Source organism: Cebidichthys violaceus, unplaced genomic scaffold (genome assembly GCF_023349555.1).
Source record: "Cebidichthys violaceus isolate CVI_PGR_0920_01 unplaced genomic scaffold, fCebVio1.0.p SCAF_26, whole genome shotgun sequence".
Taxonomy (NCBI): Eukaryota; Metazoa; Chordata; class Actinopteri; order Perciformes; family Stichaeidae; genus Cebidichthys; species Cebidichthys violaceus.
In genome coordinates this window covers 2,728,755-2,753,892 of record NW_027176439.1, presented here as the reverse complement: position 1 = coordinate 2,753,892, position 25,138 = coordinate 2,728,755, and the positions used below count along the sequence as shown (strand labels likewise).

Sequence of the window (25,138 nt, the reverse complement as noted above, 5' to 3'; positions counted from 1 at the left end):
TTTTGGTGCGGCGCTCGGGGCTCGGCGCTGTATTGTGCCCTTGTGTCATAACTGCATCTCACTTTTCCCATTGTTGCTTTGTTAATGCTCATCATCACCATCATCAGCGGAGAAAGAGGTCTTAATGGGCGACAGCTCTATTCCTGTATCAGAGTCACAAATCAGTTCAGTTTGTGATGTTCTCCAAAGGCAAACATTTTTTTATTTCAGACATGAATTTCGAGAAAATGAGAGGGTTTGTGAACGACGACACACAGCAATTCATTAATCAGTTACCCACAGGAACACGGCCGGTATGTTTTGTTTATTCAACCTAGTTGTCGGGTAGATTAAAGCTGATTCTGTGGTCCGTTGTGAAGTTAAACCTTTACTTAAGTAAAAATACCAATACTGCTATTTAAAAAAATACTCCATTACAAGTAGAAGTGATGCATTTCAAAAGAAAGTAAGTGAAAGTACCTGGCCCCTGTGACTGACACACTGCCAGATATTACATCGTTAGATTAGTGGAGCTCGTTTTAACTACTCCACTCCAAACAGTTATTTAAGTGAAACCATTTAAGAAGTTTAAAGGACAAATTCCTCTTAGTGGAACTGCTGACAACTTACATACATCTGGAAGCTAGTTTTTGCATTGTATTTTTTAAGCCTGTCGTATGTTTTTAGTGTAAAATCTTACTTTGTAACCACAGCTGTCCTGTAATTGTATTGGAATGGAACCACTCACTTAGACCACAAGTTCCTTGTACTTAACTAGAGCACTTGATTAAATGTACTTACTTCTTTTCCACCACTGCAATTGTTAAGAAACGAAATGGTTGAATTTACAGGTCATTTCTGTGTCTTACATTAACTAACATTTAAGACAATATGTGTTGGCTGCAACTACAGAATCCAAATAGAGACTTAATGCAGAAAAAGGAGGACTTTGTCAGTGGCCTGTATAGAGTTAGTTTAATCTTCCAGTTATGAGATGAATTTAACACTAAAGAAACTCCAACTGCCTGCACAAAACAAAGCTTTAATCGTAGAGTACAAATTGGTCTACTAACTCATCTGTTGTTATAAGTTGCAAAATTACAGAAACATCATTTTTGGATGGTCAATTTAGCAGTTGTTTACCAACTTTCTGGGTACAAACTGAAGAACTGGTTGCTCTCAGGCTGGAGTAGAAGCTGGTTTTTAAGTTGATGGAATAGAGGCCAAATCAAGTAGTTTTGTTGCCTAAACCTAACTATTTACGCAAATATACGTTTCTAATCAGCTGAAGTCCAGGGAGGATGTTGGGGTGTATGGGTTTGGTCAACACATGACTTTCACCCAGGAGATTTTGTGTCCCATGTGAAACCAAAAGTCCATGTTGACCTATTTGAATTCACGTCCGTAACTTAAATAACATAGCAAATTACATTTCCATGGAGATGTAATTGAGAATGCAGTTTAGTTGGGAACTTAATTTTGTAGGAGACAGGGTTGGTAAATGCGACCCGAAGTTTATTTTCTCCTGCTTTACGTGTGCAACTGCAGGGATTGTGTGTTGGGCCCGGAGCGCTGCCAAAACACAGGTGACCTACACTCAATACTGTTCCTGAACGCATCCAGAGAGTTGCATCCAGAGTCGAGTACTGAAGCTGCTGCTCTGGTTAAATGCTGCCTGGGCTGCGTCTGCTGTGTAAAACACGGTGTCGGCCATCGGGCTTCTTTGGATTTGTCATAAACTCAGGCAACTCAGCGGCGGTTAGCATGCACTCTGCAAAAAGTGTGTCTCCCACAACAGCTCCAATGGTAAAGACCTCCACCACAGAGCTCTGGGTGAGAGGGGGTGAGTTTCTGTTGAGATGTGGTTGAACTGTGGGCAGGTGAAATCCAGAGCCCTCTGCAGAGTGAAAGTTTTACTCATTTCTGTAATTACTGTATGACCTAGATACACCTTTTTCAAAGCAACAATACATGTAGGCTTTTACTTCAACTGTCCAAAAATAGTTTCTGTTTGCTTTAAATCTCTGCAGCATTCTGTTGTTTAAGTGTCCTTTTAACGGTGTGCATCCTTAAGCTGCCTTCAGATGTTGACAGTGTCTTTTTTATTTTATTTGATAAAATAATCCAAACTTCTCAAATGTATCAATGTTTAATATTGTCTTAATGTAAAGTAGAACATACAAGATAATTAACAGTTAATTAACAACTATTTTCATGATCAATTTACCTTTTTAAGTCATTTTCTTTATGTAAAAATGCAATTTCTCAAATTTATTATATCTTTTGGTTTTTGAATGTCGGTTGCACAAAAGACAACTTTTTGATATGTCAACAATAATGAATTGACAAAAAGTAGTTAGTTGCAGCCCTAATGTAGCTAATAAAGCAGTTGTAATATCATTTTATGTTAATAAAACTTGACAGTTTTTGGTTGTCGGTGTGGGACACGTGCCTTGCTTGTCTATTTAAAACTTTTTACCCAAGACTTTAAACTTAGACGGACACATCTTTACTAAAGTTTCCTACTACTTTGTGTGGAATCTCAGCACCTCTAAAAGCTATTTCACCTTCCTTCTGAACACACCTCTACATGTTCAGTATAAGCTGCTTTGTATTGATAGACTATGTAGCTCACTTTCTGCTGTTTGACATCAGAATTTATTGGCCAAAAGGGTAAATCTAAAGTATTCTGGAGGGAAGATACACGTATGGCATACACACGTATGGCATACCGTACGTGGCCTGATTTCCACAGAAGTTGCTGTTGGCGGCAATTTGAGAACTCGCTATCAGTGCTACTTCCTGCAATTGTTGAGTCAATGTAACGGACTGAAATCTGAGGGCAGATAAGGTGAAAAAACACAGACGCCCAATTTTAAGTGTTTTGCAAAATCAACAGTTGCAGGTTCAGTTTTCATACAGGAGGGGGGTTTGCTTGTAAAGACTTTTAGCTTCATATAAATTCTAAATAACCAACTTTAGAAGGTGAAAGCTTTGATCCGGTTTGGAATTTTCAGTTTTGATTCTGTGCTACTGTTCCTTCCCGGCCTTCCTTTGTCGTATCCGTTGCATTGGCCAATGATCTGAACTATGCAGGATGAGCCGTGTAATCCACAGAGAGAAGCTGACTGATTTATTTGCTGATTATCTTTCTTTAATTGACCTATTGTTTGGTGCAACAGTGATCATCATCAAACGTCTTGTTTTGAAATCCAAAGATATTTAGTTTAGCAAAAGAAGCCAGTTGAAACCCTTTTGAGAACCATCACGTTTTGCATTTTTTGCTTAAAACGACTTAAATGATCAATGTATTATCAAAATAGTTGCAGATTAATCTTCTGTCGACCAACTAATGGATTAATTGATTACTCATTACAGCTCTGCTTCACTCTATGGCTTTATGCTTAGTTGCTCTGAAAAATACAGTGTGGGGCTTCCAGCTATTATTAGCTAGCAGCCTGATAAGACAAGTACCTGTTGATAGAGACGAGACAGAAAACGTTTGCTGGTGGATTTTGGAAAGCTGAGCACTTTAAAAACCAAAGCAGGACTTTGTAATTTGTAGGCTCCCTTCTGAGATTTAAATAAACACTTTAAACAGAATACTTCTGTAAGGCTTCTGTGAGTTTCATGCTCTGTTACAGAGTTTGTTGATGCTTTATGAAGGAGATCTTTCAGGCACCTTTCTGTGGTTCCTTTAATCAGGAATAGATTATGAAAGGAGCCTATCAGGCAAAGAGACACACAATTAAATCGCATAGACTCAAAATGACTACAAAGATGCATAATGACCACAAAAAGATGCAAAACGACCAGAAAGAGGCGCAAAGTGACTACAAAGGGACACAAAGCAGCTACAAAGAGACTCAAAACAACCACAAAGAAGCATGACCACAAAGAGACATAAAAAAACAAAGGCGCTATAAAAGGGATGCAAAATGACTTCAATGAGACTCAAAACAAATGTAAAGACATCAAAATGATCACAAACCGAGTCAAAGCAGCTACAAAGAGACTCAAAACGACCAGAAAGAGACAAAAGACAACTACATAGAGACGCAAAACTTCCACGAAAAGAGACAAAATGACTATGGGACACACAAAGAGACACAAAATGACCACAATCAGTTGCATAAAAACCATAAACAGATTCAATATGAACACAAAGAGACCTCAAAACAACAACAAAGATGCAGAATGACCTCAAAGAAACGCAGAATGACCACAAAGATACAATAAAACAAAGACATTACAAAGGAATGCAAAATGGCTATAAAGAGATACTAAATGACAAAGACGCATAATGATCACAAAGGGATGAAAAATGACTACATAGAGACTCAAAACAAATAAAGAGACATCAGAATGACCACAGAAATAGGGCAAATGACTACAAAGGGCCTCAAAATGACTGCTGAAGTCATTTTCTTCAGTCTGGGTGTCTTGCTCATATGTAGGGGGGAGTTGGGGGTGCCACTTATGTCCGAGCTCAGGGGCCCATTGTCTCTGAATCCATCCATGCCTTTAATGTTTGAAACCCGAGACGCCCTTAAAGTTTACCTGAAGCTCTTTGTATATTCAGAGAGCTCAAGAAGCCATGAAGTGTCTCTCCGCTGGAGCGACTCTTGGAAACATCTCGTCTTGGAAACACAAGAAAGAGTTAACTCTTTCTCCTCTGCACACCTTTCTCTCCCCGTCCTCCTTGAGAGTAAACCTCATTTATCCGGAGCTCTGTTTGCTATCAGACAAAACACACGCAGAGGGGAAACATGCTGAAAGCGCAGCAGCTGTGCTCATTGGCTTATCTGTTACCGTGGGTGATTGTGTGATAGGCTGATCTACGGAAACAATTACGCAACATCTGCAATCTTTCCCCAGTTGTTTAGAGTATTTGTGGCGTTGTTAGAGTCAAACACTGCATCACTGTTAGAACTGTTTTGCTTGGTGTGTTTCACGTCATTGTACTGGTGTAGGTTTTGATAAGAGCAGTGGTTTTGGTCGTGGGATAAGTTGGATTTAAACTGGTTTCTGAAGCTGCAGCATGTTTCAAGAGAGATAGAGCAAAGCTATTCGTGATGGTTGCTTTTTTATGCTTAATGACTAAATATGTTAGGCCATTAACATGCAATCCTCCGCTAATGTAGCTTTTAAAATGGATTATTCACAATCATTTACATCTGGAGTAATCAGCAGATTCATTTCTCAATTTACCGATTAATTGTTATGTCTATAAAATGTCAGAAAATTACAAAAATATCCATAACATTTTTCCAAAGCCCATCTTTTCTTGTTTTGTCCGACCAACAGTGAAAAACCCAAAGACATAGTTTACTGTCATAGGCATATATACAAAGAAAAGCAGCCTCACTTTTGAGAGGGGAACCAGACAATGTTTCGCATTTTGCTCGTAAATTACAGATTAATTTGTTTTTGTTCCGATTGTTAACGAGGTTAAGATATCTTTCAGATAAGAGGCTGGAAAATGGAAAGTGGTGCTTGTTTGAGTGTCACTGTGTCTTCAACACAGAGCAAAAGCTACAAATGTGCAGTGACTTGAAGAAATTGTTCAACATTTAGAAATATGAGACGATCGACCACTCTGATATCTGAGCATTAAGTATGGAGCTGGAGCCAGGAGGCAGTTAGCTTAGCTTAGCACAAAGACTGGAAGCAGGAGGAAACGGTTAGCCTGGCTCTGTTTACTAAAGTTTACTAAATTTGTCTACAAGCACCTTTATTGCTCACTGATAACACATATTTTCTTTTCTTACTATGTGTAGATGCAAAAAAAGATAATTTGCGGTTTAATTTTTGTTTTTTAAAATTCTTTTTCTGTTATTTTGAATTTAAGAGCTTTAGTCCGGAAGTTAGAGTTGTTATATTTCTGAACTTTGGACAGCTGGACACCTTTCTTCCAGTCTTCACGCTAAACTAAGCTCCGTATTTAACACAGATATGAGATTATTTATCTTCTCATCCAGCTCTCACAAAGAAAGCCACAATGTCAAACTATTCCTTTAAAGGGTTGAGCGATAACATAACATATACCAAAATAGGATTTTTGATTCATGGAAATGTTACAAATCAATGAGCAGGACCAATTTTCTACGGGGCAACATTGGATTTACAGGTTTTTTATTGATAATGTGTTGAAACACATTCATTTGACAGGTATTTAATACATATTTTACTTTATTTTAACCATAGATCTCAACTGATTCTCACAGAAAATGTATTATATAATGATGTATACTCCTATCGCGACATAAAATTACATTTACCATGATTTTACTATGTTTTGAGGATGTATAATGTCAGCTGTTGTTGGAGTAAATAGAAGGATAACCATCCTTTTTTTTATTTTTACAAAAGGGCTCTTCAGTCAGTTCGATACAAAGGCATCTGTCTGCACACACACACACACACACACACACACACACACACACACACACACACACACACACACACACTCAGAGGAAAAGGTAGTTTCTTTCAGCTGCAAACAAGCGGTCAGTCTTGATAATAGAGCACTGTTCAGTTTGAGAAACCAGAGATCACTAATCGGACAAGACAGCCATTCATCAGTGTGGCCTCTGACCTGTTGAGCCGGTCACAGGTGGCTGTGACACTGGGATACGGTTACTGCACCTTTGTCCGCCTGGAATAGCATTAATTCCAGTGTTTGTTGCCTCCACTTTAGAAAGTAAACGGTTGTGCGTGTGTGTTTGTTGTTTGTGTGTGAGAAAATAAAAGCTGAGATGGAGAAGTAGGACGTATGGCTGAAGCATCACCGTGTTGTGATTCAAGACCCACTTGTGTTTTGCCACTGTGGCTTTAAAGGTACATGTGAAACCGTTTTTTTACCTTCTGACCTATTTAAACACCACAAGTAGAACATCTGGATGGAAGTGGAACTGGAGTGTCATGTTAAGAGATGTTATCGTACTTTTCGCCAAACTATTTTTCTAAAAATCTGTCATTGGCTTCCATCGAGTTTTTGCACTGTGTCAAATATAAATCTGCAGATTCTTGAAACTTGCTTGTGTTTACAATCTGTTTGCAATGAACATCAAGTTTGCATTAATTCTTCTCAGAGTTACATCGTCGTTGTGAGGTAATCCAGAGTCCTTTTATATAAATCGGCAGTTATAACTGAACACGTTTATCGTCAGGACGATGTCATGAAGGAAAGAGCGGCCAGAACAGCTGACTGGCACCATGAGTGTAATGTATATGCTTGTAGCATCCTCATCTTCATTCTGAGTTATTATTTAAAGCTGGAAATCTGTTTCTGGTTACAGCTTCTCATCCTTGGCAGGGCATTAAAAAATCAGGGTTACTCCATTTATAAACAGACAACTGGCTTTTGTTATTATTTAGAAGTCATATAAGCAGAATGATTCTCTCCAAATGTGGTTGTGTCATCACAGAGGCAAACCTCTTAGCCGTAGAAATCTTTGATGAGAAGGTCTTGCATTCAGCAAGGAGAGGGCTCCTGGCACAGGCTTCATGATGATGATCTGATCCATAGACCGTCAGTGTATCTTAACATAACGGTTTGTATGATATCTTATGAAAAGTTACTCCTAGTCTTTAGGAAAAGATGGTGAAATACTTAGTTAGGTTTAGGCAACAAAACTACTTCGTTAGGTTTTGGAGAAGATTGCCGTCACTGAAGTAGAACGAACAGCGGCCTGCTGGCTGAAAGATCGCTGGTTGTTGGTCCCGTCCACCCGGTCTGTGTGCTTTTGCGGTCTTCATATGTCCTCGTTCATGATTACGGGGATTACATATTAAATACTTTCGTGGGACATCTATGCATGAAGGTGCACTATTTTTCGTAGTTATTGCTACGAATGCTGGATGAGAACAGCCTGATCAGGTAATGTCGTGACTGACAGGTTAGTCATCATATCATGACAACGGCATTCCCAGTGTGCGCTTTATATTTAATATTTAATATCGAAGCTGATGAATGAACACCGATTAAGTCATTTGAGTCATCTTCTCAAGTCTTGAGTCTTTAACTTCCAAGTCGAGTCTCAAGTCATTTATTTCAAGTTGCAAGTCATCAAAACAGTGACTCGAGTTCACATCTCAGTGAACTTACAGGTAGTGGAAATACTTTGTAGAAGAGTAAATTGTTGTTTTTGATCATTTGTTAAACTGACCCTGATTCTTGAACTATAAAAAGTCTACTAACACAGGAGTTATTACATGCAGGTAACACGCACTTCTAGAATAACGTTACTTTTCTCCAGAGCTGGGTTGTGTTCCCAGTATCTCCATAACTAATTCACAGGGCCCAGTTTTGTCTTTGCGGTGTGTTTGCGCTGTAGTAAAGCCTGGAAAATCTGAGTATCTGCCAAAACCAAGAGCGTGAAACTCCCAAAACAACTCCCCAACACTCCCCACGCCGTCCGACGTTCCAAATTTAAAGCCCCGTTAAATCTTCCCGATGACTGCAGCGGGTTTAAATGCCTCGCGTTGTCGGGTCACATGACTGCGTGTTTGGCTGTGGACTAAACTGGGTGGTTCATTTAGAGTGAATGAATAGGTGGACTGTTTGCTTTTGGGTTTTTATGTTGGGGCTTTGTCAAAGAGTGGACATGTGGTGGGCGGTTACAAGTTACATATACTCTCTCTGTACAGTTGTGTTAAAACGTTATGGAGGTTCACATAAGAACCCCAAAACACCAGCGGGACCATGTGGACACAGATACACACACACACACACACACACACACACACACACACATATGAAAACAATAACAAACAACACACCGCCTTGCCCGTGTGTGTGTGTGTGTGTGTGTGTGTGTGTGTGTGTGTGTGTGTGTGTGTTTTACAGAGCCTCAGCGTTCCCGTTAAAACACACACATTCTTCAACAAACACATGTGGTTGATATTTATAGCTCCAGCGCTGACGTCACGCTTCCTGTCCAGGAGTCCTCAACATGGGCTGAGGGCACACACACACACACACACACACACACACACACACACACACACACACACACACACACTCTCACACTCTCTCTCTCTCTCTCTCTCTCACACATACACACAGACACAGACACACACACACACACACTCACAGGCACACACACACACACACACACACACACACACACACACACACACACACACACACACACTCACAGACACACACACACACATACACACACACACACACAGACACACACACACACACACACTCACAGACACACACACACACACTCACAGACACACACACACACATACACACACACACACACAGACACACACACACACACACACACACACACACACACTCACAGACACACACACACACACACACAAACACACACACACTCACAGACACAGACACACACACACACACACACACACACACACACACACACACACACAGACACAGACACACCCTCACTTATGACAACATTTGCACTTCATTAAGTTATTATTGCGACACACCAAAGTATTCGGTTTTGAGAAGAAGCTTTTCTCGTATCTCTTTGTGTCTTTTTGCACAGAATCAACATATTTTGGTTACAGTCGTAAGTGGAAGAAGTACTTTACTTAAGTAAAATTAGAAATACCATAATCTGAAAATACTCCATTACAAGTAAACGTCCTGTATTCACAATTGTACTTCAGTAAAAGTACAGAAGTAGCTTACTACCAATAAAATGTACTTAAAGTATCAAAAGTAAAAGGACTCATGATGCAGAATGGCTCCTTTCAAAGTTTTCTATTATTATAGAATATTATATTATTCTTTTTTCACTAATGAAAACCATGTAAGCGCATTTTAATGTTGCAGCTCATGAATGTAAATGTTTTACTTTGTGTACTGGGTAGATTAGTACTGCATCGTATCATATAAGCATATAGTATATGTTTTTATTTTTAACAGTAACTAGTAACTATCAGTCATCAAATACATTTAGAGGGGTTAAAACCACAACGCTTCCCTCTAAAATGTAGTGGAGTAGAAGTATAAAGTAGCAGGAAATGGAAATACTATGTATGTTAAAATTATAGTATTATAGTATTAATTAAAAGTACAGCATTGTAGTTGTACTTAGTTATACTCCATCACTGTGTACAATAATCGGAGTAAGAAGAGCAGTTTCCAGTGGACATCTTGTATATTTTCTCCTGAATGTAAATTTTGAACGTGTTTTATTGTTACATTACATGTTTTGTATTATAGATTTTTAGGTTACTGCATTCATTTTGACTACTTTATTAAATACTGTTGGGTAGTTTGATCCTTTGAAATTCATCATATTGAATAAGTAAAATCAAATTACTAGTAACGACAGCTGGCAGATAAATGTCATGCAGTAAAAAGTACAATATTTCCCCCTGAAATGTAGTGAAGCAGAAGTATAAAGTAGCAGGAAATGGTAATACTCAAGTAAAATACAAGTGTGTCAAAATTGCACTTAAACACAGTACTTGAGTAAATATACTAGGTTACTTTCAACCACTGGGTGCAGTTTAGTTTGCAACTCCTCGAGCTGAACCAGGTTTGGAGCCACTGGCTTGGAACCCTTAACTGGATTCAACATTTGGGTTTCGGGCCGCTGGTAAAGAGCAACCACAGGTGACCAGTGAAGATTGTTGGGTCGGAGTGTCAGGGCTGTAAGAGGGAAGCCACTAAAATAACAGCGGCGTGCCAACCGCTTCTCTTCGGCTGAGCCGGACCGCAGAGACCAGAGGTGGTTCCTGATTCTGAACTCAGAAGGAGCAGATAGCTTGAAGGAGTGGACGTCTGGAGCCTCCCTCTGAGTCACTCTGCCCGACACGGGAAACGCATTAAGAGGCTTCGAGGGCTGATGCAAACCTGAAGTAATAACTTTTGGATGGAAAAGGAGGAAGTGAACAAGGCTTTCCCCTCCTCTTTTCTTCTCAATGTCTTTTTGAATTCCTTGTTGCTGTTTGTTCAGCATCTTCACTGCAGCTAACACAAAAACCCCAGTGAGTGTTCAACGTAGTGTCCAGTTCAGATGTTTAGTTGAATGAAATGTGTAAAAACTCATTCATTTCAGTACATCAATGAGGAAGAGATCCTTTATTTATTTTAGAATATTTCTTATTGTAGTTTATCTCTGAGTGCAGTTGATCCATAAGAGCAATCTCATTTTTACATTTTTCTTTTATAACAAAAAGTTTAAATTAAAATGAATTAATCAAAAAGAAAGAGTCATGCATGTTAGCCTGTTGACATGTAAACATGGCAGACTAAAGTAAACTTGACTGGAGGATGGGATTCGAACCCGCGCATGCAGAGCACAAGGGATTAGCCTGAACGTCTTAAATGTCTGGGCTTTCAGGTGATTGTTTCTCTTAACGCACGGTGGACTTTTATTGTAATAAATGACTCATTTACTTGGATGTTTACACCTTCTCTCTACTCCTCTCAAACACTTTTTCCAGTCAGAAATAAAAAGTATTTTTAGAAGGAACCTCAAACCTGCTTTAACCTTAGTTTAAAAAGCCATACGACTGGGGAATGATTACCTCATAGGGCAGATTACGGAAAATGTCCTAATGGCAGCTGGCGGGCGTTAAGTCATTCTCACTTTAACGGCAAGGATGAATAAACTCTCCAGCTTCCAGGAGAAAGCCGATGTTTGACGTGAGCAGTCGGGTGTGTGTGTGTGAGTGTGGGTGTTTATTTTCTGGTGATGAAGATATTTGGTGACTCAGAGTTTGTTCGGCCACAATGTAACAGCTGTCTCTTCTTCACAGACGGTTATGATGGACAGATAGCAGGAGGAAGAGGAAGAGAAGATGTCGTTCTTTGGCGTGGAATGTGTGAGGAAGAAAGAGAGAGGTAAGACTTCACCAGATGGGTTTTTCTCATCATTAAGGTTCAAATGTCTTTCTTCACCTTGGAGACAGCAGCTGGCAAAAAAATGTCTTGTGACAATAAGCGACCCTTCTGCAGCTGTTCTAGAGCTTTCTATCTTATTATATGGACTTCCAGTTGTCGTTACAATGCATCTGATTATTGGATTTGAATTATTTCATCAAGTTATTATTAAAGTTTTGAATAAAGTGCTCTGAATATTGGAAAATGTCAAGGAGGAAGGTCATGCGATATGATCGAAAGCTCCAGAACGTCATCTCATATGACCCGATATTTAACCAGCATCCCCTTGAGATTAAAATCTCTTTTTTACGAAATCACACCATTACAAGGTTACAAAAAAGATGAAATAAAGCATTTAAAAAAACAAGACGCGGGCCAACAGATACATTATATAAAATCCACTTCAGGGATAGTAATTACACTCTTCAGTTAGACAGTTGTTGTTTTTTTATCAGAGCTTGAAACTTTCCCTGGGAGACAAAATCGTGAAGCTGTAATGTGTTCTGAAGGTTATTTCATGACCAGGGCACCAAATAGGAGAAAGCACATCCTTGGTACCTCGTAGAGCGAGAATCATAACATCTGTTAGTGAGTGAAGGAGATAACACCGATATGAAGGGAAGGGTACTGGTCATTTACAAAATGACGTGTATGCAAAACAGTTTACACATAGATTTCTCAACAAAATGTAAAAAAGTGTTCTACTTTGCAATAAAGCTTGTGTTTCCTGCTGCATAAATACACGGTAAACAAGGCGCTTTTGCAAAGTTGACAGTTTAAAAATGCTCAAAGTAAATAAAAAGCACTCGACAAATAATATGCAAATAAATATGACACACAGTTGATTTTAAAGCGGGCTGTTTATGAATACTATTCTCCAATGAATAAAGAAAAGGAAGAAGCTACTCACAGATGAGATATAAGTTGTTGTTGTTGTTGTTGTTGTTGTTGGTGAAACAGTTCCAAATAATCTTGTAAAACCATATATATGTATAGTTAAATCATTTTTATGTCCCTTTTTGGGATTTAATTGGCAGCTTTTCAAGTTTAAGTCTGACATCAAGTAAAATTGTGTCATTGTCCTTTTGTATGAAATGGTGAAGTATGTTGATGTCTTTGAATACTAACAGTATTAACACTGACAATTATGTAGTACATAAGCGTGCACATTAGTATGTAGTAATGGATTTGGGACACAGTGTAAGTGTCAGGCATGGAATGTGCTTTGAGCTAAATGCTAATCTAGCATGCTAGCATGCTCACAATGAAAACGCTAACATGTTAGCTGCTTGTCACACATTGTCAACGATTTTCACAAATGATTTAATACTCCAAATAAATCACAACATTTTTCTTTCAAAAGATAGAAAATGAATAGCGCTTTACAAAGTCAAACATACTGTTGACCACAGGGGGTTAGGTTCCTATTATCCTATTCTATTAATGTAAATTAATGACAATCATTTTTTTCTGTCTTTTCAAATCATGCAGAGCTGGAGAGGAAACTCCGCGCCAACGACCGCGACTACAACCTCCCCTTTAGATATGCAGTAAGTTGTTGGTGACTCGTGCGCTCACACAATTCATCAATGAGAGGTTCTGTTGTCCTCCACAAAACCTCTAAAACAGAGAAAAAGGATGAACAGCCCACTCAACTTATAGACAAAACAGTTTGTGAGCACTTATCAGTCAGTGCAAATATTTAGGAGAGAAACTCTCCTTTGGGGTGTGTCTTGCTGCTTGAGAGTCTGTACGTTTTCAGGAGACTGGACGTCAGCCAGAGACAAAGAGGAGAGGTGGCTTCTGGGTAAACTCGTTCTCCTCGGTTTGTTCTCTGTGTTGCTGCAGTCGAGGTCAAAACTCTGTTAGGTTTTAAAGATACATGAATGCATGGATGACTTGCATGCGTTTTGGTGTTTTCTGATTGGTTCTTAAAGGGTTACATGAGGTGTGTAGGAGGGGTCACTTCTGAAAGGTTCTCAGAAAGAGTGAATGGAAATAAAAAGTATCTTGTCAATAAAGTATCATCTATTATGGATAAATAGGACATCATGAAATGAATGAAAAAAAGAAAGATAATTTGATATTGAAATGATAAATATATATTCTGAACTGGGAATTGATAATAAAGATAATAAACTTTATTATTATATCACATTTCAAAACAGATTCATAAGACAATACAGTTATGTAAATGAGGAACAACTGTATCCCTAATGAAACAGAGCAGAGGTGACAGATCAACAAATTATAATTGTAAAACAATAAAACAAGGAAAAGTTGGATGTTTATACACACCAAAATAAGTAATATACAGACACTCATATGTTTCAGTATATACTGAAACTGTAAGCACATGTTTAAAGACACAGAAAATGGAACTGAAACATCTGGAAAGGAAAATGGAAAATGCTTAAAATAGTGCCTTTTTTCCTCACCTTATATTTTTCCATTTTCAATGGGTTAAAATCATTCTGCATACTACTCCGCGGGGATAAACCTATAGTGGAACATACCAATATGGTTGACACATTTTCCCTTGTGAATTTAAACATTTATAGTCAGATCAAAATCTGTGGGCGGTGTCGTTGTTGTTCGTAAAGAGGCCGAGTGATAAACTGACATGGGAGTCACAGACCGGCTGGTTAAGAGCTTTCAGCCTTGTGATAAGATCCACCTGGCACAGAGCAAATTCCTCCCACCACATTAGACCCTCATAAAGTCAAAACATCTTTCATTCACAAATATGCTATAGCACAAACATTTAGAATTTTTTCTAGAATTTTTGAACCTCTCCTTCACCTCAACATTTTAGGGATTCATCCAGAGGGAATTTTTGACCTTTTTAATTTACTCCGAGAAGTGTTTCTAGAAAATGCACTCTTTAGAAATTCACTGAACTACTTCAGTCAGACATTCATCTTTTACTCACACGCTAGGTGCCAGAATAATCATATGATCGCCACAAAATGTGTATAAAGTAGAAACAAAGTATTTGAGCTACTGACTGATTATGTATCAGTGAGGTTAGACTAAAGATAAGTAACCTTTCTCAGCTTAACCCCCAAAACAACAGCCTCCAAAATGTATTATCAGTTTGTTTAATCACACATAACACATATTCATTGTTATTGACACCTTTTCACCTTTTTAATTTAGCTTTTATTTCACACCTAATACACTAGAACCAATATTTAGCTTGTTTTTGTAGTTTGATTGGCAGCATCAAACAGCATTACATCAGCGTTAATATTTCCTCTTGTGAGAAAAAACTTTCTGAAGGTTGTCTAATCTTGTTAGGTAAAGTTCACAGTTGGTAACAGTTTCAGTGTGAACTATTCCAGCTTAAGAAATACTTTGCAATGTTGCCCTTTTTAAATGTCCAACGGACCACAAACAAAGGCAAATATTAGTTTAAGCCATGAATGTGATTACCCACCATGCATGGTGGGTATCATCCCGGATGCATAGGGCCAGATTACCATAATATAGGTTTTATGGGTTCATGTAAACACTGTCCACAGAATGACACAATCGGCACACACTGACCTAACATGTAGAGTTCCAGTATGTGTATTTTTCCACCAGTGGTTGTCTGTTTGTGGCCAGTTTACGCCCCCAGCAGCAACCCGGTTATTGTGTTTTATTTGCTTGTTTTACTATGAACATTATCTTCTATATATATATTGCTTTTTAATGGATGATATGTCTTAATGCTGAACTAAAAGGACTCTCTCTAGAATTGTTTCTCAGGATAGAAAAACTGCTGCATAAACTTTTTGGCCACATGGAGCTTTAAAAAAATCCCAGCTGTTTAATTTCTAGGCAGGGATTAAATACTTTCGGAATCTCTGTGTGAAGGAAATTTATTTGTAAGATAATAAGCTGCAAAATTGATTTATGAAATACATTATTGAACATTTATTTTAAAAACATACCCAGTTCACTGACGTTGGTTTGCTGCTCACTTAGCTTTTATTAAATATATTATCAAACAGTTATATCAATATTATTTTTGCAGAAGCGTTAGTTCCTACATATTAAGATATCAAATGCAGAATGCTTTTTTACACAAAATGAAGTAGTTGTAACCGTAGCTTAGCCCTGCTAATGTTATGCTAGCATTCTGCCCTGCTAGCTGACGTTGCTTTGCTCAGCCAGGATACAAATAACATTACCATTACAACGCCTAAAAAGACATTCAAAATCTCATATGGATCATTTTAGGCTCATCTTAACCTGCATCTGCTGAAGTAATGTTAAAAATACATTATTAAACCAATACTTTAATGATAACATGTAAAAGAACATCATGCTAGCTGTTAGTTGTCAGGGAGGCACCTTTTTTCTTCAAGGGGCTGTACAGGGAGGTTAGAGACACTATAGCTAACATATGGTAATGGCAAAAAAGGACAATAAAAGTAAAAATGTGCATATTTTTTATAAAAATACCTCAATACACCTTAGTTCAAAAGATATGTCAAGTATTGATCACAGAGCTTTACAAAACTGAGCTATCTTGTTTGTCAGTGAGAAGGAAAACAATGAATCCTGCATGTCCGTTCAACAAACAGTCACCATTTACTAACTAATTGATGACTTCATTCAACTGTAACATGTAACATGAATTTAACTTTAATGATAATGACAGCATGGATGCGAGGTGTTGTAAATGTTCTACGAACTTTGTGATAGAGTATTTTCATTTCCTGTTTTAATGGTTGTATGACTGCAGTTTCTCACAGACAAAATGTTTTCAGCATGTTAACCACATCGAGAAACGAGGATACCTAATTTGGGTCCATAAGTATATTAACCCCCCCCCCCAAAAAAAATGATTTTTCTAAACTTTATTCTCCGACTCTTTTAACCTCCTCCAGACGAACGCCATCAAGACCTCCAAGTACAACCCCTTCACCTTCCTACCTCTTAACCTTTTTGAGCAGTTCCAGAGGATCGCTAACGCCTACTTCCTGTTTCTGCTGGCGCTCCAGGTGAGGGAATCAAACGCACACGCATGCAGGAAACATACAGGACTGCCATCCAACTGTCAAGCTAATTTCATGTAAACCGTTTGATATGTCTCAAATAATGAAATGCAAACTAGTCCTGTTCTTGTGTTCTTGCTAATGTTATGTTAGCTTCACGCCCACAATACTACAGTGTAAAAATACTCTGTTACAAGGAAAGTGTTGCATAAAAGCACTAAAGTATTATCATCAAAATATACTTAGAGTACCAAAAGCTACTCATTATGCGGAATGTAAAACATATTAGTTTCCTTGCAATTAAAACCACACAGACCGTATTTTTAATCACAGTGAAATCAAACTATTTCTAAAATAAAACTGTCGTTGGCCATAGTGAGAATCACACAAACACAATCCAACAAGACACTATATGCAGCAACCGACTGCTCTTCCTCGCAGTAAAACTGTGTGTTTAACCAAACAGGATATGCATGAATCATGTGCAGTGAGATTAAGGAAGTGTGATATCCAGTACAGGAAATTGCCTCATTGTGTGCTGAACGGTCATGTTGCACCACAGAGGACAGCAGTTTAAAATGAATGATATGCAACAGTTTCATATGTTTTCTGTGTAAGCTAATGTCCATGTTACTTTTATGCATCAGAATCTGTCTGGTCAGTTTATGAATAATTTAATCTCTTTTACTTGTTATTTGTGCATCACGTTGTTTCCTATTTTTGTTTGCTGTCTTCATTGCTGTCATGTCATGTGAATGTTTTCTCTGTTTTTAATTCTTTCTCCTCATTTCCTCTTTTGACTGAAGTCCCTTCACTTTTGGATCCCTCGTCCGATTTTTTGCTTCACCTTTTACTAGCTATTGTGTGCAAAAATAAACCTTAAACTAAAGGGAACTAAAACCTGTTTTGTGTGTGTGTGTTTGTGTGTGTGTGTGTGTGTGTGTGTGTGTGTGTGTGTGTGTGTGTGTGTGTGTGTGTTCTTCAGGTGATTCCTGAGATCTCCTCTCTGTCCTGGTTCACCACAGTTGTACCTCTGGTCCTCGTGCTGACGGTCACCGCTGCCAAGGATGCCACCGACGATATCGTAAGCAAACGTGTTTTGTGTAGCGTTTCACCTTCAACAAATTCAACCACTTTAATATTTGAGGTATTGGTACAGTAAACAAACATCTGCTCCTGAATCTATGCTGACGTCAAATTACACATACTAATAGAGAAGAATCATGCAATACATGTACTAGTTGTTGTTTTTACTTCGTGGTTCACAGTTGATTTAAAGCTCATGGAAGCCGATTTCACTGCAGACTTAACAAACATCAACAGTCATTATCTGAAAAATGCTGTTGCTAGTTTGGTTGGCATTTTTTCCAAAGTTTTCTGTAAAGACTTTACTCTTAATATAGAGACTGAGCGCATGTCTCTAAGTCAGGAAACTCTTCTTCTCAGTTTGGGAACCACTGGCTGAAAACAATATCTGTTTCCCAACAAGTGACTTCTTCAGGTCATGTGAACTTCCAGCAACAAAGGTGGAAGTAGCGTGATGTCGTCAGACGTGAGAATGGATGGTTCAGCAAGCTTACAAAGCTTGAGACTTTGAGAACAAAGACTTTGGTTTGGAGTCTGTCTCTTACCAACCGTCAACACCGGTCTCTTTTAACCATTAACTGAAGGGGATTTTTCCACAACCTTGATCAAGTGCTTTTTAACTTCCAAGACTTTCACAGACCAAAACCATAAAGGGAAACGATTGGAAACCACTTAAAAGTTACATTTTGAAACTGTCACATTGGTGATATGACCTATTTTGTCATTAACAGAAGGTATGAGGAGACAGTGGCCGTGGGAATTTTTCACAATCTTGTATGTTTTGCTAATCTGCCTTTCTGCACGGCCAGAACCTGAGACTCGCTCACATTGACCGACCCTGACGTGGCTGCTTACACTGAAAGTAAACGAGGAATACTGTAACAGTTTTGTACCACAGCAGTCTCGAGAATACAGTTTTAGCCATTTATATACATGAAATACTACACAAATAATATTAAAACAGGACCTTTGAACTGCTCAACCTGCAAAACAGCGAGCCAGATTGCTCAGGCAATAGGCCCAGTTTATGAAATATGTGCTAAAATCTTTTAAAGTGTCTGCCCAGCTGACGATGTAGAATAACACACCCACTCCTCTGGTCCGTCATCTGAAAAATAAGTAAGGATGACGCATTCCAGCAGATTTCTATTGAATCTGAAGTGAATGACCTCGATGATGTGTATTTTTATTTAACATGTAGCTGATAATCAACATTTACTCCCTGACTGTGGTGAAAACGGTGTCACTAGTATCAGCTGTCACATGTACAAAACACTTCACACTCCTCTTAACCCATGTGACCTGAAACCAGCGTCTATCAGTCTGCCTTTATATCACATTACCTGCTTCTCTGTTTGATTAACTTCTGATTGAAGCACATTTTAACAGATCAGCAGACCGCAGGCTGGCGGTTTGTCTCCATCCTTTCAGGACGCGTTTTGGCAAATAGAATTTGAAAATCAACACACTACATTCAGTCTTTTCATCAAAGGATCCATCTTCGGTAAAATTATTTCATCTGACAGATTTGTAAAAAAAAAAATCTTGCGATGATGCAGTTCTTCTTTAGTGACAAAGACAATGATATCACATGGGAGTTGAGACTGATGAAGAAATAACAAAAGTTTCCCTCATCGCTGACCTACACTGTGAGTTCATCTGGAGGTAGATTATTTTTTGTTAATGATTGACGAACTCTATTCTTTTTCTCTCATCGCTTACAGGAACCAAAACAAAATGAAATGTTCCTCTAAAACAATGAAAGGAAAATGACTTTTCGTTTCAGCCGTCAAGGGCAACCAAACAAGTGTGTATGTATGTGTGTGTGTGTGTGTGTGTGTGTGTGTGTGTGGCATCCAATAACATAATGCCAAACTACCAAGAGGAAATAAAAGTTGTCATGAGTTAAACATTAGCTGATGAGGACAACAAGAGTCCTTTTGTTTGGCAGAGGTGGCGATCCTGAAAGCCCACCCCCCCCCTTCTTACCACCGATACCCATCTGTTCCTTTTGTGAAGCCGCTAAGTTCAGGCTCGAGTTGATTCTGGTACACAGAAACTCCAGACTGACCATGTATGGCACGGTGGATGACCTCGCACAAGAGATGCTGAAGTAACTGTTGTTGGGAAAGCTGCTGTGAAAGGACCGATTTTATTAGCTACCGCCTACCGAACTGGAGGAATTTAGTAGATATAGTTTTTGTCTTTCTTAGATTATTCTGATGAGATCGCTTCATTTTATGTCCATGGATACAATTTCTGCATTTAATTGGGATCAATCTTTATTTTCCATTTGCTTCACGGTTAGACAACACTAATCATCTGATTCAGAGGCTCCCAAAATAACTTGATGATTAACAGAAGAGGAAAGCAGAAAAAAAAACCATTAGTACTACACAGAGTAGTAGAAATTTATGTACATATATTAACAATTCTTTCTTGTTTTCCTTACTAAAGTTAAGCTGAAGGCAGCATCAAAAACATCTGATGTCTAACAAAGTTGTCTTCTAAAAGAAACAGCCTGAATTTAAACACCACGTACAATTCACTTCCCTCAAATCTTATTTTTTTTCCCTTGAAAATGACTGAATGATTTTACCTTTTCAGAAATTCTTTAAAAACAAGGAATTATTTGTATTTATAAACCTAGTCACAAGTGTTGCTGAAACGCATCTGATGACAGGGAGGTTTGTTTTGTTTTGTTTTAAAGGATCGCAGGCCAAAAAAGTTAATTAGGATGGCAACCAAAAACAGAAACTTCACCTGTCAGAAAGTAGAACAGGAAACTCCAACAAAAACCCCACATGACACTGGAAGAACAAGTCCATTTTCCTTTGAATTTGAACTTTCAGTGTATTTAACCTTCGTCACTCGACAGAGAGAACTTTGAGAGCTTCTGTTTTGGGCAAAGCTTCTATGGCTCTTTGCAATACCTGACCTGTGCAATTTTAATGATTCATCATAGTAAATTGAGTAGTTACTATAAGGTTGAAGCAATACACTTGTCCGTTTGAGTAGCGTTAAAATTGTATCAGAAAACAGTGATGAAACACTTGTGCTGGTGATTACAAAAAGGGGAAACCACGTGACTGTCTCTGGAGCTGCTTCTGTGTCTCACTCACAGAAACAAATAGTGAACAGAAACTTAAGAGACAGACAGACTGAGAAGGCGCCACCATCGTGGTGGAGACTCATAATTGGTTGGAAGGGAAGCAGAGGTTTTAGTAATAGTAAAAGGTCTAATACAGCTGAATGTCTCTCATGGGAGGTTCCTGTTTTTGATACTGTAACCCCGACATCACACCTCCTCCCATACATTGGTACGTCAGTATCGCTGTGAAAAATTAGAACATAACATGATGGTGACCGATATGTTTCATGTGAATTTTTCGTCAGAACTAATCATTTATTCGTTGGTAAAGTTGAGTTCCTTGTGTCCTTTTATGACTCATTGTTTCACTATGTGTGTTTTTGTGTGTCATTTCCAGAATCGCCACAGGAGCGACAATCACGTCAACAACAGAAAAGTTCAAGTCCTTATTGACAGAAAGTAAGTTTGTTCATGTGAATCATGGGAAATAAACCTGAGCTCATATATCCAAAAATTTCCTGTAGCCAAATCCTTGTTTTTGTGTAGCATCATTGTGATCCTTCTGTACAGGCTGGTGTTCCTCAGGGAACCTTCCTGGGTGTCCTTTAGCTTTATTAAAGTCATATCAGCTCTAAGGGTGGATCATGCCCATTAGATCCCACGTACCAATCAAACATACCTCACATATTTAGAGTAGCAGACCTCGGGTCAAACAGGATAGAAAACAAGCACTCCCCATCATCCTGCAGCTGCTTCCTGTTGGCGGCACTAGATAGAGTTTAGGTTATTTAGCACACGAGGAATACACAGATGGGTCAAAATACAGGAATATACTCTAAAAATATACAAGAATGGTAAACGATTTCCAGTGTGTTTGTCCAAAGACAAAGAAATGAAAGTGGGATTGAAATATGCATTTTAGACAGAAGTCCCAACACAACCACACCCCATTAAGAAATTATTGAATAGGCACCAACAAAAAAACATATTTTACGTTTTTCTTTATTTATTAATAGTAAAAATGTTTTAATTCAGTATTAGTTAAATATTTAATATTATTATTATTTCATGTTTTTAAAGCTTTTTTGTTGCCTAAAACCAAATTTTGTGATATTGAATGAAAAAAAAAGATCAGAGTCAGGCCTTAAAACTGCACCATGTGTGATTTGTGTCTATTTGTAAAGTGTAAACCTGTCCTCAGATTGTTAAAATCCCCAAGTATCCAGAAACAATACGGAGCACATGACCACAGTGTCCTCATAATATGAATTCATTTGTGGCTTCTGTATAAACTTAATACAATATGATCAACATATTATGTTTAACATTGATGAGCTTAGACCTCTGTGGGTTTACAGTAAGATCCCAACATTAACTGTTATTGATTAATAATAATAATTAATCATTAACATTAATGAAAACATTAGCATGTCTGTGGTGTGTGTGTTTGCTCCTGGGTTTTCTCTTGTTTAGTGTTCATGGCTCCATGAGAAGCAGCTGCAGGATGGTAGGAAGTTTTCTTCCTGTTCACTTGATGTCTGCTTTTGTTAAATATGTAAAGAATGCTTGATTTGGTATTTGTTGGACCGGGAGCACAAACATTGTTTGTAGAGTGACTTGTCTTTTCTTTTTCCTAAATCTTTTTCTACCATTGAATGAAGCTGATTTTCTTTTTCCAGCAAAGACTGTGAATGTGGGTATTATTATCAGAAATGCATCATTGAATCAATTTTGATTGAGGTTTGGTGAGAGGCCTGATGGAGGGTAAAATGTAATTTCACAAGAGTTAAAACTAAGGTGAGGCGAGTGCTCGAACTAACACATTTCATATATTTGATGAGAGTATTAAATATTTTTGCAATTACGCTATTAATCAATTATTTTGTAAGAGGTTAAAAAAACAAATGACAATTGGTCATCACAAGCCTCATAGCAATTATTAAGTTACTTATTTGGCTACAAACTGTACAAAAAAAACAACATTTTATAATACAACGACTGAAAAACTAACTTAATTCTACTGAAACATTGAGTGTGCAAAGGTTAATTTGTCGATTTTTTTAAAATGAAGTGTATGATGTTTTGGAGAATAAAGATTGATTAACATGTTACATTGCTTTTGGAGAAAGGAGGCACATTGTAAAAACGCCCATTATATATTAATTACGTTACAAGCGCTAACAAACTAGAGAGAGTTGAAAGTAAACAATGTCCTCTGCTCAAATTTGAACTACCGGCACGAACTGAGGCATGAAATAGAAAAAAACCCTGAAAAGCATCAAATATTTGTCTTCAAGCCAAACTATTATTGGCAGACAGACAGACGGAGAGATAATACAGGAACATGCAGTGAAGGAAAGGGAGCTAATGTCAGGATGACCTTGGTGCTCAGTGCTTATTTATGGCCTGTTTATTTCCTGACGATCCTCAAAGAAAAAGTGTTTCTCTGAACTCTGCAGCTCTGAGTCCAAACATTGAACTTAACCAGCCTGTTTCCTGTTTCCTGTTCTCAGACTGCGCAGCGAGAAATGGATGGACGTCCAGGTGGGAGACATCATCAAGCTGGAAAACAACCAGTTTGTCACCGTGAGTAAATTCCTTTAGATTATGCATTTTGTTGTACCTTTTTTTTGTATTTCAATCCTAATTTATTGTTTTATTAAATCATTTTCTTTTCTTATATTGTGTTGTGGCAAGTTGTTTTGCATTCGTAGTGTGTGTGTGTGTGTGTGTGTGTGTGTGTGTGTGTGTGTGTGTGTGTGTGTGTGTGTGTGTGTGTGTGTGTGTGAGTGAGTGTGTGCAAAGATGGCAAAGCATCATGTTTACCTGACGAAGACCATTGAAGATTAAAATGTTGCCTCATTACAGTTTTTGGGGAATTTGCAATATTAGTTTGGACTTTTCTTCATTTGCAAAAGAAAGAAAATCCACAAAGCGCTCAGTAATAGCAAAGACTTTAACTGGTGTAAAGTTACAATTACTTCCTTCTTTGATGTCCCTTAGATAAGGGACATCAAAGAAGGAAGTCATTGAAACTTTACTTTATTATTAGTGTTAGAAATCGCTGCATTTATCTCACAGATCTTTGCATGCAGCTGTAATCTAAATATGTGGGACATTGTTCCATAAACAGGAGTATATGGCTCCAATAGTATGATAAATAAGAACACTCATGTTTTGTTGATCAGAAAGACAAACAGATTTGAGTGATGAATCCCTCTGTGCTGTGATTACAGGCCGACCTCCTGTTGCTCTCCAGCAGTGAACCTCTCAACCTGGTTTACATCGAGACGGCAGAACTGGATGGGTCAGTCTATTTCTAGTGTAACGTCATGATGTGAGCTGTTTTTAAAGTCGCACATTCATTGTCTTTCATTTCTGTCCCCATTTATTTCTTCTTCTCTTCGTCGTCCTCCTCCGAACCACTTTCTCTTCCTTCCTCTTCTTTGTCTGGATTGTATCACCCTCACTATTCTTTCTTTTCCTTATCATCCTCTTCTTCCTCCTCCTCCTCCTCCTCCTCAGAGAGACTAACCTGAAGGTGAGACAGGCCCTGACCGTGACAGGAGACCTGGGAGAGGATATCGAAAAACTGGCAGACTTCAACGGTAAGACTGCTACAAGACAACCAACTGCTGGTTTCGAGCAGTTTGTTTTTCCAATTACAAGCGAGCTCAGTATATAAAAACACACGGTATTATGCTGATAATCGGTGTGCATTTGTGTCCTGATTTCTCACCATCTCGGTCACTCTGTTTTGTGTAAACACAGAATGTTCAGAAACCTGGATAACAGTGTCCTGCTTTCTATCAGGTTTTGGCAGGTAGCATATGCAGGTTTCTGGAACCAGGATGTAATGTTGACATGCACAACGTACAACCAGGACAAGACAAATCATACCCAAGTAAACAGAAAAAAAAAGAACTACTTCTACGATTCTAAGATTGCTGTTTGCAATTTACATGCAGACATACCATCTTGTTCATTGTTGCTTTTTACATATATTTGTTTATAAAGCGGTAGCTCTAAATTCTGTCAAGATTCGAACACTACCCCTCATTTCAGAAGTTTTCTATTGCAGCGGTTTATTATTACCTCATCTTATAATCA

The 25,138-nt window shown here is 38.2% G+C and overlaps 1 protein-coding gene across 1 annotated transcript in view; it reads left to right on the top strand.

The window, feature by feature from the left end:
- The window catches only part of LOC137879808 (phospholipid-transporting ATPase ID-like), a 45,191-nt gene that overhangs the window by 3,274 nt on the left and 16,779 nt on the right, over positions 1 to 25,138 (top strand). Inside the window, exons 2-9 of the mRNA XM_068720707.1 lie at positions 11,740 to 11,824; positions 13,355 to 13,413; positions 16,744 to 16,857; positions 17,837 to 17,935; positions 21,426 to 21,487; positions 23,542 to 23,614; positions 24,265 to 24,335; positions 24,554 to 24,636. Of these exons, the coding sequence (XP_068576808.1) occupies positions 11,782 to 11,824; positions 13,355 to 13,413; positions 16,744 to 16,857; positions 17,837 to 17,935; positions 21,426 to 21,487; positions 23,542 to 23,614; positions 24,265 to 24,335; positions 24,554 to 24,636 (604 nt within the window). The 5' untranslated portion in view covers positions 11,740 to 11,781. The remainder of the gene's footprint in view (positions 1 to 11,739; positions 11,825 to 13,354; positions 13,414 to 16,743; positions 16,858 to 17,836; positions 17,936 to 21,425; positions 21,488 to 23,541; positions 23,615 to 24,264; positions 24,336 to 24,553; positions 24,637 to 25,138) is intronic.